We start from the raw sequence: 17,647 nt of genomic DNA on the forward strand, positions 1-17,647 counted from the left end.
TTAAATTAGACTCAAGTTTTTTTTTTTTTTTAATGTAGGATTTTTTTCAAGTCTATGATTGAGTTCAAATTTAAAATTTGTCTAAACAATTAAAATAAAGTAAAGGATAGACATAAATTGTCTTAAATATGTCACAAATATTCCTAACTAAACTTGACAGTGAGTCAAAACAATGGTAAATTTACACAATATTTTTAAAACAAAAAAAAAAGATATTTAAGTAAAACAAGATGGATTTTGACTATATGGCTATCAATTCATGAATCTAATACTTGAATCAATAGAAGGTCAAATTTGATTATATTTCACATTATTATGTGTTCGCATTTAGGTTGTAATTTTCTAAACATGCAAAATTTTAATGCTAAATGGAGAAGTTTATAATATGTGGATGAGTTTATAGTATTAAAATCGTGCAATCAGACATGGATTTGATCTATCCCTTTGTTTTGAATAAAATAAAATCAACATTATTGTAAATAAAATTAATTTAATTGATTAAAAAAAGTTAAAAAATATATATTTTTTAACAGTGATTTAATTGATTTAGATTATTTTTTTAAGTGCATCGGGTAAAATCCACCCAACAAATACTAAAATAAAAATAAAAATATAAGATATCAAGAAAAAAGAAAACCGAATTAGGTAAGTGTATTTATGAAAATATACTTGTGTTGCTAACTCTTTCCACTAATATTTTAGCAAGTTACAAATCTAAAAGTACTTTAATAAAATTAAAATAATGACAAAATGATTGCTTGTATAAATCAATAATTGTTTTATTTAAGTATTGTTATACTTTCAGTTTTTATAAAATATTTTTTAAAATAATCCCTTACACTACAGCCAATAATGTGCAATGATAATTATATCAGAAGATTGACTCTACATATTAATAATTAAGTTTCTCTTAATGCTGAAAAATACATATATTTTATATTTGGAATCTTGTCACATTGTTCATCGATATCACGTTGCAGTGTTACTTCCATTTCATGATCATCAATCATAGTGCAGATCCAGATTGCTTGCAGTTCTGACGAGAATTCAAGCTGCAGTTTTGTATTTGCTTAAGTGAATTTTAGTAAAAAATAATTTTAACTTAAGTTAAAACAAATTCGCTTAAACCAATTTCGTTTAACCCAGAAAAATCTGCTTAAGCGAATTTAGAAAGAGTAGCAAAAAAATAAGAAGAAGAGAGAAAATGAGGCTGAGAGGGAGATCAAAGATTGGGGCAAGAGCACAAGGGAGCGGGAGAAGGCTAATAGAAGAAAGCGAATTTGTTTTAATTTAAGCCAAAATCACTTTTTACCAAAATTCACTTAAGCGAAAAAATTTCATTTAAGCGAACGAGAAATTGCAGCTTGCAGTTTCCGCCAAAACTGCAGACGATCCAGATCCATCATAGTGTGGTTGCCCTGAAGTATTGCAGTTTATTAAGAGTGTTTATTATCACTCTTATCTATCATTATTTTTATTTAACTACTTTTATTTTTTTATAATCATATTATTAGCCGTAAGAATATTTTAAATAAGAATTATTTAAATAAAAACAACACTAATCACTGAATACATAGGTCAAATGACAAAAATTATTCAAACTTTAATATTTAAAAATATAATTTTGATGGAAGAACTTTTTCACTTATAATAGTTTAATCCAAATCCAAATCATCTATCAGTAGTTTTGATGAAGAATTCCTAAAAATTCAATGTTTTTTACTTTTCAACTGGTTGACACCACCAACATTAAAGACACTGATTGCAACCACTTCATCCCAGAATAGGTGGAGGGAATTTATTCTTAGTGTTTGTCAGTTTCCTCAACTTGAAACTTAACAAAATAGTCATTGTCACCCATGTGAACATAAAGAAAAGATTTCTCATTCTCCCATACCATAACCTTTTTTTAACTTGAAGTTTTAGCTAAACAAGCTACATTCAATTAAATGGAAACCAAACTAGAAAGCATCATTAGTTTTGTCTGATCTCCTTTTCACTCCATATATAATACAGGAGTAGTGTTTCATACACAAACTTTATCTTAAAATATTCTAGTGTAGATTCATTTGAATCCTTCAAGAAAAAAGTTATAATAACATATCCAAGTTTTATCCAATAGCTTGCACGGACTTTATTCTTGTAGATTCAGTGAAGACTTTATGAGGGGTTTGTATAATTATTATTTTCCATAATATAATAGTCAACAACAGAACAAGACACAAAAACAACACCTATTGTGGTAAGTGAGATGGTGCTGGTAGCTGGTATAAGTATTCCATCTTTGATTTCATTATGGGCTCTGAATACCCAATTTAAGAGGCACATGCTTAGCAAAATTCAGTAAGAAAAATGGGTTGTTACAGCTGGAGATCTCTGCTGTATTGAATTATATTTATCTGATCTTACTAATGTTTCATGTGAACTTCTTACCATGGTGGTCCCCTTATTTACTTCTATATTGATTCGTCTTAAAAGACTTCATCAAACAATTATTCAATGGTGAAAAAATCAAGGGACTATTTGATTTAAGAAAAGGAATTTAATCATAAAGATGTCACGTTTATTTTATTTTTTATTCTCAAACATTAATATGCGAAATAGAAAAAACAATAAAAAGTTATCTACATTGTTTCTTGCACAAACCTTTAAAAAATATTAAAAAAACAAAGTAACAATTTTATAACAAGAAGTAAAAAGAAAAATAAAAAATAAAAAACAATTTTGTTAACCTTACTCCTTAAAAATAAATTTAAGCATATATAAATAGTAATATTTTATTTTAAAATATAACATTTATTACAATTTCATATTATCAAAATAATAAATAGTTTCTTACATAATAAAAGTTTACTGAAGTTACTTATCATCAGCTCTATTAACATTTATTTTCTCAAAACACACACCTTTAGAACACTAACTTTTTAATCCTCAAAACCAACGTAGAACCTTTGGAAAATGGTATTTATATGGAAAATGTTGCACCTTTGTCAGAGAAATGAACCATAACAAAAGGTCTTCAAGACATGGGACATGTCTATTGACTCTGATCACCAACTGTTAAAGGCTTACAAACAAGGAAGTTGTGAACAACTTTCATCCAACAGTTGACCGAGTATTCTGAATTGCACACAAGTTTTTCCCTATTCTCCCTAGCATAGTTCGATTATGGAAGTTTCATTAATTTTGCCTGAAGTTTGAAAGTTTACCACTCTCATGATATCAACTTGAGCCAGAATTACAAGAACTTGAAACACTATTGCTCCTACCCGATATAGTAGTACAAAAGACTAAGGCATAGGAAATGGAGTGGTAACATTATTCCTTAAATCTCAACTCCATGTTCAAGGCAAATATGACATGATGTGAAAAATGTGTTTCTATAATTTTAAGTGTATATGGATTGACAAGGGCCTTTCTACAAAAGTTTTTCGAGAAAAGATAAATAATGAGAGAGATAGAAACAGGAAACATCAAAGAGGAAAAAAATAAATCCAAATTGATCATTAAATACAAGCCGGCTCATATTTACAGAACATGTATAACAACTTCCTAGTTATGCAGGGCTAGGCTACATCCAAGGACAAAAACAACACTCAAGAAGAATGAAAAGGTTGCAAAACGTACATGAGAGATTCATGCCTAAGTAAATGAAATGATTTTTCAATTAAAAGACAAATCATTACTGATTGATGTTTACATGCTTTGATCATATTTTGCAGTGAAGGTTGTAGTTACAGTGGATGACATGGTAGTATCGTGGTTGTCTGAGGAGGATGATGTATTGTATGTAGATAAATTCTTTGTATCAGTATAACTTTCTTGTTTACTTCTAACTTTGAGGTCCATAAAATCAGAAATTAAGGCAGGTTTTGTTATCTTAGAGTAATCAACATCCATTTTTCCAGTGAGCATCTTGACCACAGAAGACATTGATGGCCGGAGCTTTGGAGAGTCCTGAGTGCAAAGAAGGCCAATCTTTAGAAACATACAGGCCTGCTCGGCATCAAATTCTCCGTTTAGTGATGTGTCCACCAGCTCTACCAATTCCTTTCGCTCATAAAGATGCCATGTCTGTAAGAACAGAAGCCAAAATAAGAGGAGGTCCAGAAATCAATTATAATGTTTTAAAATGTGCACACTTATGCAATGAATGAAATGCCAAAGCATAGAAAAAAAAATGTGAAGTTATAAATTCCAGATTATGAATAAATCATAAGAAAGACTTTCTTCTTGAGATAGTGAGAACAGAGACAATCTTCTAACATTCTGGATCAAAGCACACTCAGTTATGGTTAATCAACTGTAATATTTTTCTGAAGATACTGATATCAGTACCTGTGTGGAGGATTTACAATGGAATTCAAAGAACTGAAACAGAAAATAGATAGCATGGTATCTGAGCCAATCTGCACTCTCCCTTACTCTTCTCTTCTTTTCCCCTCACCCCTCTATCTTCCACTCTTTCCATTTTATATCCATACACAACAAACTTTTCCTCACTTCCCCTTGATTGCCTCATTGGCAATCTGTAACATTAACCATTCCTTCCCTGAGATCTCAATTCCCCTTGATTGCTTCTCTCACGGGCTATTATATTAACCATTCCCTCCCAAAGAGAACCAGATCCTCTTTGCTCCTACCAAATATACCCCTTAGTATAGGTGGCTTCCTAACACTTTCCTATAAGAATCATCGATGTGTTTACAATGCACAATTAAAACTAGAATTAGATTAACATAATAATGATATCATTTTGATTTTTTTTACTTTATGCTTAAGGAACAAAATAAATTATGACTGGTTTGGCTTGTCATATCTTTTCACATATGGATATGAAACTGCATTGTATTATAATAGATATGAGCACATAAGTTTAAATATTGGGGAATTCAGGTAAGTAATTAATAAGGAACATGGTGAATTCAGGTTTGGTTATAATAGATGACGATTGAATAAACAAACTTATTGTAAGAATTGATTCTAGTAAGGATATGCCAACACAATTGGAAATAGGAGAAATCCATACCCTCTCTAGAATAAATTGTTCTTCTATTGGTAGTCGTGAATTCGTGTTACATCTTCCACTGACTATCTCCACAAGAAGGACACCAAAGCTGTAAATGTCTGCTTTCCGTGTCAGCCTCCCCCCTATTGCATACTCTGGTGCCAAATAGCCTCTGAAATAGACCATGCATTAGCACTTTTTTATGTAAATAATTGATTGAAAAATATTACATCCATTTGTAAACAGCAAAAGAAAAGCATTCCTCTTTCTCAAGTGAGGAGGGAAAGAGAATGAGCAATATATAATAATATCCCAAACCACATATGATGTTTCCATTAACACATATGAACAGTGTAGCAGCACTGAAAATGATCTCAGGGATTTTGTTTGAGCAGATGAATTTGGAACTAGCCAGATTATGTGTGCAACGCAGTTTTTAATCAAAAAAATTTATGCACAGCACTGGCTCAATTTTATGTCACCACTAAAATGGTGTGATGAAGATACTATGACAAAATATGAATATAAACTTCAATGTAATCATTTGACATAAAAAATTATTGTTACAAATTAAATATACAGAATATGATCAATCTTCAACTGTATTCTAATTTTCCAGTAAAGTAGCATCTAATTCTGACCAATGTGATATCAGAAAGGCAGCTTTGCAGTTTCAAGAGGAAAAACAAAACAAAACAAAACAAAATAAAAATCTTGCAATTTTTTCAGGCTTTATTTGAGAGTTAATTTTTTGAGGGAAATGGGGGGAAGAGGAAGGCTTATTTAATTATAACTCTTGTTTGAGAGTTTTTAGATGAGAGGCCCTCCAAAACCCTTCTGCTCACATATTTTTAAGTTCTTCCAATTTAGAGGGTTTTTCATTAACCCTCCTTCCTCTTTCCTCCTCCCTTACCCTCCTCTCCTTACCCTTCAAATTCTTTCCTTCCCTTTCCCTCCAAACTCTTTAACAAAGTCTCAGTGATTGTAATTACAATACTTACATTGTTCCTGCTACACGTGTGCTGACGTGAGTCATGTTTGCTGGAATAAGCTTTGCAAGTCCAAAATCTGAAATCTTGGGTGTAAGATCTTTGTCAAGGAGGATATTGCTTGCTTTTATATCCCTATGAACAATATGAGGCCTTACTTCTTCATGAAGGAAGGCAAGCCCACGTGCAACACCAATGCATATTCTACACCGTGTTTGCCAATCAAAGTACAGACTACTATGGTGACCTCCTATAAAAAAAGAGAAAAAAAAATGATTAAAAAGGAATTAGAGCAAGATTGGTAGAGTCAAAGACTAGATTAAAAAAACATTAAAGAGATGTAATATGAAAACCATTCATGTGTTTTCACTTAAGCTTTTGAGATAGTTGGTTCATGATATCGTATTAGAGTCTCTATGACCAGGTGGTCTAGAATTTAATCCTTGACATCTCCATTATTCTAATAAAAAGTTGAATTTCAACACAAGGTATGTAGGCCTATGTTTTATCCATGCTTCAAGCCTTGAGGGCTCTTGCATGAGGGGGGTGTTAGAGATGTAAAATATAAAATCATTTGTTTTTTTATACCTATGAATTCCATTGGACCCAGAAATACATTGGAAGAATCTTTAACTCATCCCCTTACATCGTTAACTAGAATTAACTAACGAGAGTTTGTTGTTGGGTTGGTTACCCAGCGTGTATGTTATTAACACATGACAAAAATAAAACCATGAAGTAAGTCATTTTTCTCAACTTTTTCCAGAATGCTTTGTGCAAGAGACTCTCTCCAACAATATTCCAGGAAAATGGATTCTCAGGGATAAGATTACTCTCCATGTTTCATGCCAAGCATCAACAGATAAAATGCAGACAGTTACCCAATCCCCAGAAAAAAGAAATGCATTTACCTAGAAGAGTTTGTGCAAGGCTGTTATTCTCAAGGTAATTGTAGACTAATATTCTGTTATTCTTTTCCACACAACAACCATATAACTTGACCAAATTTTCATGCTCTATCTCTGAGATCACATTAATCTCTGTCAAGAACTCCTTCACCCCTTGCCTTGATTCAGGTGCAAGAACTTTTATTGCAGCATATTTTCCATTTTTAAGCCGTCCCTGATCATCGACTATAATAAGTTAATATTTCATGTCATCGATAAGCAAAAGGAAAAGACAATGACCAGGCCAATTGCTGTGATGATGCATGCAGTATTTGAAAGTGATCTAGTTTACCTTGTAAACAGAGCCAAAACCACCCTCTCCAATTTTATTGGCCGGACTAAATTCCTCAGTGGCATTTCTTAGTTCTTTGTAGGTGTAGAGCCTAACATTATGAATGCCTGAAATATCTATTCAAAGTACATTCAATTAAAATCTAAAATTGTAAATATTTTTTTTATATCAATATATGGTGGAATAGATATCTCAATTCAAGCATACAATTATGTCCCTAGAAAATTAATCAAATTTAAAAAACTACACAATTCCATCTTGGTATAGCCTATAGTAATTTGTTATGGCATGTAGTTTAGTTACCTTCATCAGTTTCTTGTTCTTGTTTTGCTGAAGAAGACACCTTACAGAATAAGAAAGGAAAACAAGGCATGACTAAATGACGTACAAATAGCTTCAAATATCCAATGGTAACAATTGCTTCCAATGAAACCACTTCCAAGGTCACCTGGTTGAACCATAAAAAAGTGTCAAAGTTTTGAATAATAATAAAGAGGAAAGTCCATACAAATAATTGAACAGGATAAAAGATAATGCAAAAATCCCAGGCCCTACAAGATCATTACAAACCACATTCGTAGTTTTCTATAGCAGATGTGGGATGCAAAAAATAATAACTGATACCGTAGCTCAAGTTTTGCCACAATATTCCAGTGACATTGAAACAGGTTCTTTTCATAAAATAGGTGTATATCAAAAGAAATGAAGCCTAATCATAGATTCATAATGAAACTACTGAGACTCAAATTATCAAATATCACTATCAGAATGAAATTCAACTGATTTACCCAATGCATTGTAGATTGACAAAAGAAATTCTATGAAGGCAAATCTTTTTGAAAAGTCCATAAAAAGTGAGGGAGGGCCAGCAAGAAATGTATTCAATTTCTCCCAATGCCATACCATAAGGCACAAACAAACAAACAATAAAATACAAACTGATGGAGTTGATCATAACTCAAAAGCACAAACACTCTCTCAGCTGTCAATTCAAATCAGGCCTTTTCTCCACTCCTGTACCACCCTTCCACTCTTTTATCCATGTGAATGATATGTACTTTAACTCAGAATTTTCACAAATATAATTCGTTGCCTAACACTTAGCAATGCATAATTTAAATTTTCAAATGAAAACCATGCTTTTGACTTGATTCTACAACTTCTCTTGCTCTAACCTTTAAGAGTTATGCTTTTGCATCTCAAGCTACATTTAAAGGTCAAATGTAAATATCTTCACATTGATCCAGTTTGTGCCGCTTTCCACAGCTCAAAAACTGAATTTAATTCACCACTGACTGCCACAGCAAGATGAAACCAAAGCTCAACCAAAAAAAGAAACTTTTCAAAAGAAAAAAAAAATCAGAACTACCATCTCCCCCAGAAACCAAAAAGAAAAAAGATTGCAACTTTCGAAAGTACAAAGAAGAAATAAAAGCAAAACACAAAGCCATGAGTAAAGGGTACCCAAAAAACAAAAAGAAAAGTAACATGAGAGAAACAAACCTGAGAAGGTGGAGAAAAAAACAACTAGAGATAGTGGTGTAATTGTGGAGAAGAGAAAGCGTGAAGAAGGGGTTGGGTTAATGAAATGATTATGAAACCATAAACCGACGCGTACTCGCTTTGAATCTTCCCTTTTTGCTTTTCCCTGGCAGACATAAGACCAAGGTTGCTTCAACTGTTACTTCTCTTAATCTCTTGTCTTTCTTATCGTACGGCTGTTTTTTTTAACTACTTTCTCTTTTCACATTTATCAAGTGGCTATTTTTATTTCTTTTTGTATAATTTTACTTTTTTCAATTGCGTGTAAATAGTGTCAATCATGACGCATAATTTTTATAGGCTGTGATTTCTACACACTCAAATTGCCCACAATTGAAAAATAATAAATAATAAAATATTAAAAAATTATTATTTATTATATATCATTGAATGTATATTAAAAAATTATAAGTACATATAACTACACGTGTATCAAATAATCATTATTTATTAATATAATAATCTCTTTGTCAATCCTAATAATCCACACTATCAGGTTGGTTAACAAACAATAAATAATCATTATTTATTTTTGTTTAAAAATAAAAATATTTAAACAATAAGTTATGATAATAAAAATTAATATTTAAAAATTTAAAAAATGGGTTAACTAACTTCACTTCATTATTGACACATATTTTGACCAAATCCACCATTGTGAAAAGGAGGTTGTATGAATCGGTCCGTTCAGCTTAACCCAAATTAACATTCCTATTTGACCTTTGGCGTATAATCTGTGGGAATGAGAATTTCTAATGTAAGTAAAATTCATTACACCACTCTATTAACGTAACATTAAATACTTAGTATTTTAACGTGCGTAAAATTTTAATAAAAAAATTGGCATTAAATAAATATGTATTTTTAATAAACAAAGTATATAATGATAAGTATGAAAATAATATATAAAATACTAAAAATCTAAAAGTATTAATTCCAACTAAAAATATTTAACTTTCTGATAAAATTATGAATGACCTGCTTTCGTATCAATTATTAAATTTAAATTTATCATTTTTATGTATTTTATTTTCAATATTATAACTAGTGTTATATTAAATGTTACTGCACAATTAAGTGTTATATTAATAAATATAACATGATTAATTAAATAAAGAAAGAATTGTATATTAAATGTTAGTATAAATTAAATGTTTTATTTATTAAATAATATATAATAATATAAATAAAGAATTATATATTAAATGTTACTATGCAATTAAATGTTATATTTATTAATTATATATAATACAGTAAGAGTTTTGACTTTTGCTTAACAATTTATGATTGAGTAACGATGTAAAAAATTATTAAGCAAATATTACTTAAATTCATTGCTAAAAAGGAACATAAAATAATAATAATAATAAGTCATGAAATTAATTAATATATTAAATATATTTATTTGGGTACTGTGTCATTCAAAATATTGCATTTAATGAGTAGATTGAATTGTATTAAATTTAATAAATATAACATTTAATATTTATGCAAAATCAATCTTATTTATACACACTAAGACTCAAGTACCTCTACAAGTTGAGGGTAAGTTTTGGTGTGTGTGACTTGAAGTGATGATCATGGAGATGAGTTTCATGAGTGTATTTCTTGTTGGTGGTGCTCTTTTGGTCCTAAAATTCTTCCTCAAGAATATAGATTGGGTGGGAAGCAATACTTTCTTCCCCCTGGTGATATGGGTTGGCCTATAATAGGCAACATGTGGTCCTTCCTTAAAGCTTTCAAGACCAATGACCCTGATTCTTTCATGGCCTCCTTTGTCTCTAGGTAATTTCCACCCTACCCTCTATTTACTTTTTCCAGTATTCAACAAGCTAGTTTACAAATGATTTTATACTTTACTTACTTTTTTTAATACATTTTTAAGTACTGGTTAAAATTTATTAAAAACTACAAAAGTTATGTATGATTCAATTTTTCTTATTTTTAATTTAAGATTTCTCTTTTATATTTTTATAGTTTTTAATAAATTTTGTTCAATAGTTAGAAATGTATTAATTAAAAAGAATGTGTTTGAGTATTTGTTACTAGCATTTCTGTTATAAATGAGCCTTAATTTTGTGATTTATTTGAATTATCAAATTTTGCTTCAAACAAAAAGTGAACAATTGTTTTGTTTAAGATGTTAGATAATTTTCTTAAAGACTTTATATTTTAGTCCATTCATAAAGTTTTACTTTTTTTTTTAAGTGTATATCACAATCATCAAAGAATTTTTATAAAAGCTTTGGTTGTATTAAAGGATTATTTATTTATGCTCTGTTTGTATTGTAATTCAGGAATTATGACACGATTTTTAAATCAAATCCCACAATTGTGATTGAAATATGCATTGTTTTATCTATGTTAAATGGAAATAATAAATTCTTACTTTCAACCAACATTCATTTCCTTACTATACAAACAAACACTAATCAAGCTATAAGAATTAATTTGTCAGCTGTTGGCCCACCGAATAGGATAAAATGAAATAAATAATGGTTTCATGGAGTGGTTATTTTCTAAGAAATAATTTCAAAGCTTTACAATATTTTTTTGGGGTAATTTTTAAGTCTTAGTACAAATGTCTTCTAATATATTCAAAGGACTCTAAATTCCCATTAAAACACGGGAAAAAACTAAACACTAATAATTTGAAATTAAATTCATATTTTGTTAAGTTTAATTAATTACTATTTCATTAAAGTATTAATGTAATGAACAATGCAGATTTGGAAAGACTGGCATATACAAGGTTCTTATGTTTGGAAATCCAAGTGTCATTGTAACAACAGCTGAAGCATGTAAAAGAGTTTTAACAGATGATGATAAATTCACTCTTGGCTGGCCTCTTTCCACAGTAGAGCTCACTGGAGAAAAGTCATTTATTTCAATGCCTTATGAAGAACACAAACGCCTTAGACGCTTAACATCTTCTTCAATCAATGGCTATGAAGCATTGTCTGTTTACTTGAAATATATTGAAGAAATTGTGATAAGTTCATTGGAGAAATGGACCACCATGGGAGACATTGAATTTTTAACTCAAATGCGAAAGCTTACTTTTAAAATCATTATGCATATTTTTCTTGGAGCAGAAAGTGAATCTCTTATGGAGGCTTTGGAAAAAGAATACACAACACTTAATCATGGAGTTAGAGCTATGCGAATTAACCTTCCTGGATTTGCATTCCATAAAGCATTGAAGGTAACTTTTTATCACCATCTTACATTAAGCATTAAATATATGAAGACTACACAAAAAGTAAGAAGTTTGCTTGTGTTTATTTTGCTTTATTGCATGGATTCTTTTACATGATTAATTTTTTTGTAATTAAAACAACATACTCAAGCATACCATTAAGAATCTCATCTTCTTGAGTATGTTCTCCAAATGAAGCAAAAGTCTTTCTCTAAGAGTCACAAATCATAACAATAAATAATACATTATTGCTTATGAAAACCTTGAAGTTTCTTCTTTAAGTGTCATATCTTACTTTTTTTTTCTCTTTTAATTTTAGGCCAGGAAAAATCTGTTGGCTGTATTTCAAGCTGTTGTGGATAACCAAAGAAATGAAAGGAAGGAAAATTTACTTAACAAAAGAACCAAAGATATGATCGATGCTTTGATAGATGTTGAAGATGAAAATGGAAGAAAATTGGGTGATGAAGACATCATCGATATCATGTTGATGTACTTAAATGCAGGTCATGAATCCTCAGGACATATTACCATGTGAGCAACCTATTTTCTCCAAAGGCATCCAGAATATTTCAAGAAGGCTAAAGTATAAACTATCAAATTACTTAATTATCATTAGTCCACCTGATATTGCAATTGCTAATGATCATAAACATATGCATTTACTACTTTGCCTAAATAATGTCTTCATGTCCTATCTTTCATCCAAAATCTATAATTTTATCTGCAATTACCTCCTTGAATAGGACGAACAAGAGGAAATAGTTAGGAAAAGGGCTCCAACACAAAAAGGTTTGTCACTTGATGAAGTTCGAAAGATGGAATTTCTTTCTAAGGTGGATATTGTTGATTTAAGGTTACTTTCAAATTATACATATAATTGATGATATTATAATTATATATATTTTGATTTGTTTACAATGAATAGGTGATTGATGAAACATTGCGTGTGATTACATTCTCACTAATGGTTTTTCGGAGGCAAAATCTGATGTCAATATCAATGGTTAGTCTATGTCAAATAACTTATCTACTTATAATGTGCATAGGCTTTGATATATTTCTTTTCTCACTTTGGCCATGATTAGTAGTCATGAAACATAAATGGAATAATAAATCATGACCCTTTTCTATTCTTTCTAAAATCAAACTATACTTTGAAAACAAGGTTTTTTTTTTTTTTTTTTTTTTTTTTGTGTTAGGTGTTGTTTATAAGGATAACTCGTACATGTTTTTATCATGAACTTGTACAGTAATTTATTTACAAGTTTTAATACCATGAGGTGACATGAAGTAGATGTTAAAATACTAACTACAATTTATTGCTACAGGTTACATGATTCCAAAAGGTTGGAAAGTTCTTGTTTGGTTTAGGTCAGTTCGCCTTGACCTTGAAATATATCCTAATCCAAAGGAGTTCAATCCTCATAGATGCAATGTAAGTTTCAAAGATTTAGTTTTGACACATTTAAATTGAACAAATAAATGACTCTATATGTTTTACACTTAATAAGAGCTTTATGATTTATTTTGACAAATAATTGATGATCATTAACAGGAGATACGCAAGGCTGGAGAATTTATTCCATTTGGAGCAGGAACTAGATTGTGTCCTGGGAATGATCTTGCAAAGCTAGAAATCTCAGTTTTCCTTCATCATTTTCTTTTGAATTATGAGTATACATTTTCTCTATCTTTAAGCCACTTACATAATATTTGTGCATGATTGAACACAAGTCTATATTAGTGTAGAATTAATTTTGTTGTTATAGATTAACCTTAAGATTAAGAACCCTTTTTTACAATAGATTTACCCCTCTTATAATTTAGTAAAACAATTATCCATATTAGAAATCTCATTAAAACTTTATTAAGAAAGTAGAATTATCAATTTTTATTTACCCAAACAATTAAAAATCATTTTCTTCTACCTACTTTCCTACTTGTTTGACTATATTCGTAAATTATACATGTAAAAATATAAATTACTTGTAAAAGATGCAAAAACGTCATTGGAAAAAAAAAAGGAACACTTTCTCAAAGTAAAATTTCAAGTTATCACTTTTTAAATATGTTTTCATTTTATCTGTTAATAATATGCTTAATTTTATAGAATTAAATGTCAGTTCTACAAAGCACACTGTATTGATGAATCTTATGTTTTATTGTCTCTGGCTTGAACAACTTAATACGAAATCTCCTCTGAGATTCTTACCGCATAAAAGGCCTATGGATAATTGTTTGGCAAGAAGGATCAAGAAAATTAAGTAATGACAAATGTAAAAGAGTAAGTCTATGATGATATGGAAAATAGATCAATTAAATTAAAATAAGAATTGATGTACTTTAACTTAATCAAAGAGCCTTTTTATAAGGCATTATTTTACAATGTTCTCGTATGAAGTTTGCATTATTGAAGTTGTTTTTCTTCTTCTTATTATTAAAATTTTAATTAATGTCCTAAGAAATGTAATAATATTATAATGGACTCATTGTTCAATTAAATAATTTCAAGAAAATATTTTTATTAAAATAATAATAATATATTCATATTCTTGTAAGTTTTAATATATTTTAAAAAAAACATTTTTAACTATTCTTTAATCTTTATAATTATTAAAAATTAAATCTATTTAAGCATAATAACCATTAATTATATTGCATATTGCATTAAAATTATAAATACACGCACGCATATATGTACATATACATGCATTCATACATATATTTAACTGTTAATTTAAATATTTTTATTATGTAAGTCAATTTATATAAAAATAAACTTTAATAAAAACTTTATCATATTATTATTAAAATTAAAATTTAATAATTTTATGATGACTAAAAATTATTTAATTCAAAATTTTGTTATAAAAAAGGTAAAATAGTACATTTGATTCATTAAAAAACAAAAAGACAAAGTAACTTTTTCAATCAAAGAACAACCTGCAACATATGCCAAATTCAAGATATCGCAAAAATAAACCATGGAGCTTGTTTGAAAAGAAGGTTATATTCGCTTGTTTCATGATAAGAAATATGTAGATCATATTAAAACTATAATTTAAAATTTATTTAATAAACAATTTTAATATATGTATATATTCTAAGTTTAATAAAAAATATACATATTAAACTAAATTTTATTTATGATAAATTCAAATTTATTTTTTTAATATATATTTTTATGTTAAAATGTAATTTTTTTTAATTTACACAAACACTTGCCATGCACAAGTATTATAATATCCGATATGTACTTAAATTTGACTCTTACAAATATTAGGTCCATGTGATCAATTACATGAAATCATATATTAATTTGATATTAGCAAAGTCTTGTATAATTAGTTAATAATTTATTTTCATAAATATATCAGTAAGGATTTGATTTTTAATGATGTGTATGAATATTTTATTTTAAAAAAATTATCTTAATAACCTTTGTGACTCAATTAAAAAAATATATTGATTGAACACCAAATTCATGCAACAATTTGGTCAATTTATTAAAGTAATTTTTTAGAAAATATATTAAAATAATTTTATTTTGAAACATATTATTAAATTGGGGTTATTTTTATTTAGAAACAGTAGTGAAAGTTTAGAGTCGCTTAAAAGGAACTACAAGAAAATAAATAGCAGCAAAATATATGCGGATTGCGATTTTAGGTTGCAATTTCTTTTTTATAGTTTTAGACTATATGAAAATAGTGTAAATTACCACAAATATTTTTTATGATTAAAAACCACAGAAAAATAAAACATTTGACAAAAACTACTCTTTTTAATATGTTTAAAAAATAATAATATTTTAATATTTAATTATTAAAATATATTATTTTAATCAAAATTTTTAAAGTATGGTTTAAAACACAATAAAAAAATAATAAATAATAAAATTTTATTAAAAATTATAACATTACTCTTGTCCCTTTAAACACACATATACAAAAATTGTATTTTAATAAATCAAGTGAATTTGGTCTCCCATGACCAATATCAAGAATGTTACACCAATGAGACCATTTGCACACTCTTAGTTATTTAGTTTTGCCAAAACATCCATAAGAAATTCATTGTTGTTTGAGAAATTTGCAATGAATAATGTATTAGGATAACTTTATTCATGTAATTATCTTATCTCTTTGACCATTTAGGTGAGATATAAGGTCACATTTTTTTATAAGCATTGATCGTTTTACAAGCATTTATATGATTACTTGTTCACAAAATCGAGAAAAGTAATTGCACAAGTTTTATTATTGAAGTTACTTTGCTTTCTAATTAAAAGTTTTTTTTTTTCAAATTTCATTGACTAATACTTAATTTTTTAATCAACAATCAATATCTACATCTTTTTAATTTTTATCCCTATATCTTTCAAAGTTTAAAAGGGCTTAATTATATTTTTAATCATTAAAAAAATATTATCTTTTTTATTTTTACTGGTATTTAAATTATTTAATTTCAGTGCCAATATTTATGATAGTTAATTTTAAAAGTTTTGGGTAGTTATTTAATTTTTATATATTAACAAACTTTCTTAATTTTACTCAGTTGGATGATTCTATCTCTTATATGAATCCAAGAACACTAATTTCATGTTTTATACTAATAATTTCACAAAAGTCATATTTTCAAGAGTTGAAAACATTTATGCCAAAAAAATATTATCCTTGTTGACATTAGAAATTTTATGTGATAGCTGTTTTTTCAGAAAGTTATAATTTGCATTTTATTCAAACTTTATTTAAGATTATCTTTTCTGTTGACCTTGCTTTATTCTATTATTATAGTTGACATCTTGTCATTTATCTAATACTATTATTACTAATAAAGCAAAATTTATAAATAAACTGTTCATAACATCTGTTTATGCAATGTTAAGTTTTTCTCCTAATCATGTTGACTCTGACAATAAATAAGTAAAAAAAAACAGCAAAATTATTTGTAAGACATGAGTCTAATTTAATTAATTTTTAAATTTGACTTATTTATTTGATGTGAATTATGTGCAATGAGACCATACACAAACGTTATATTTATGTTAAGTATGCTTCATGATTTGCAACTATAGAAAAATAATAATAATAAGAATAATTTCATAATTTAATAATTTTTTTGAAATAAAAAATTGATAAATTGTTGTCCTTACGAAAACTTGGTTCAAAGTTACGAACCTGAAAGCACGTTGTGGATTAATTACTTAAATAGATAAACAAAATATTATAATTGCATGTTGCCTTTGTCACATGTTGCATTGACATTTTCATACTGTTCTCCACATTCTATGATAGCTGTTAACATAGAAAATGGTCATCAATCAACGATTACGATAGTCCATAGAATGAAGCATACAACAATTCTAAAATTTTCATTTATGCCTATAAGTTTCTTAATTATTACATATCTTTATGTTTTAAAATAATAAATACACTTTTATTTAACATTTTTAAAATAATAGAAAATTTTTAAAATAATTAATATAAATTATTATGTTTTATTTAAATTATTAAAATTCAATAACTACATATAATTTTTTAAAATTGTTAAGTAAGTATTAACTAACCTTTAATTTTGACCATTATATCATCTAAATTTTTAGTTTTCATAAATTTTAAATAAAAATCATTCATGTATAATTTATTAATTATTGATTAGACATGT

At 28.0% G+C, this 17,647-nt stretch overlaps 1 protein-coding gene and 1 pseudogene across 2 annotated transcripts; one reads left to right on the forward strand and one right to left on the reverse strand.

Annotated features, from left to right (window-relative positions):
- Positions 1 to 3,482: 3,482 nt before the first annotated feature.
- Positions 3,483 to 8,910, reverse strand: LOC113855116 (cold-responsive protein kinase 1). Of its 2 annotated transcripts, none has more exons than XM_027486602.1 (7): positions 8,740 to 8,910; positions 7,540 to 7,684; positions 7,237 to 7,352; positions 6,909 to 7,119; positions 6,010 to 6,247; positions 5,030 to 5,180; positions 3,483 to 4,074 (listed from the first exon to the last, which is right to left on the reverse strand). In XM_027486602.1, exons 2-7 carry the CDS (start codon positions 7,607 to 7,609, stop codon positions 3,697 to 3,699), a joined length of 1,164 nt encoding a protein of 387 aa, XP_027342403.1. In that variant the 5' UTR covers positions 7,610 to 7,684; positions 8,740 to 8,910; the 3' UTR covers positions 3,483 to 3,696. The 2 variants fall into 2 exon arrangements, with proteins under 2 accessions (XP_027342403.1, XP_027342402.1); XM_027486601.1 differs by lacking the exon at positions 8,740 to 8,910 and adding an exon at positions 8,412 to 8,565 and having other exon boundaries at positions 3,523 to 4,074; positions 6,010 to 6,249; positions 6,908 to 7,119.
- Positions 8,911 to 10,352: 1,442 nt separating this feature from the next.
- Positions 10,353 to 14,248, forward strand: LOC113855543 (annotated as a pseudogene).
- Positions 14,249 to 17,647: the final 3,399 nt, after the last annotated feature.

The sequence above is a fragment of the Abrus precatorius genome, unplaced genomic scaffold (genome assembly GCF_003935025.1).
Source record: "Abrus precatorius isolate BTA unplaced genomic scaffold, Abrus_2018 Scaffold11, whole genome shotgun sequence".
In the NCBI taxonomy this organism is placed as follows: Eukaryota; Viridiplantae; Streptophyta; class Magnoliopsida; order Fabales; family Fabaceae; genus Abrus; species Abrus precatorius.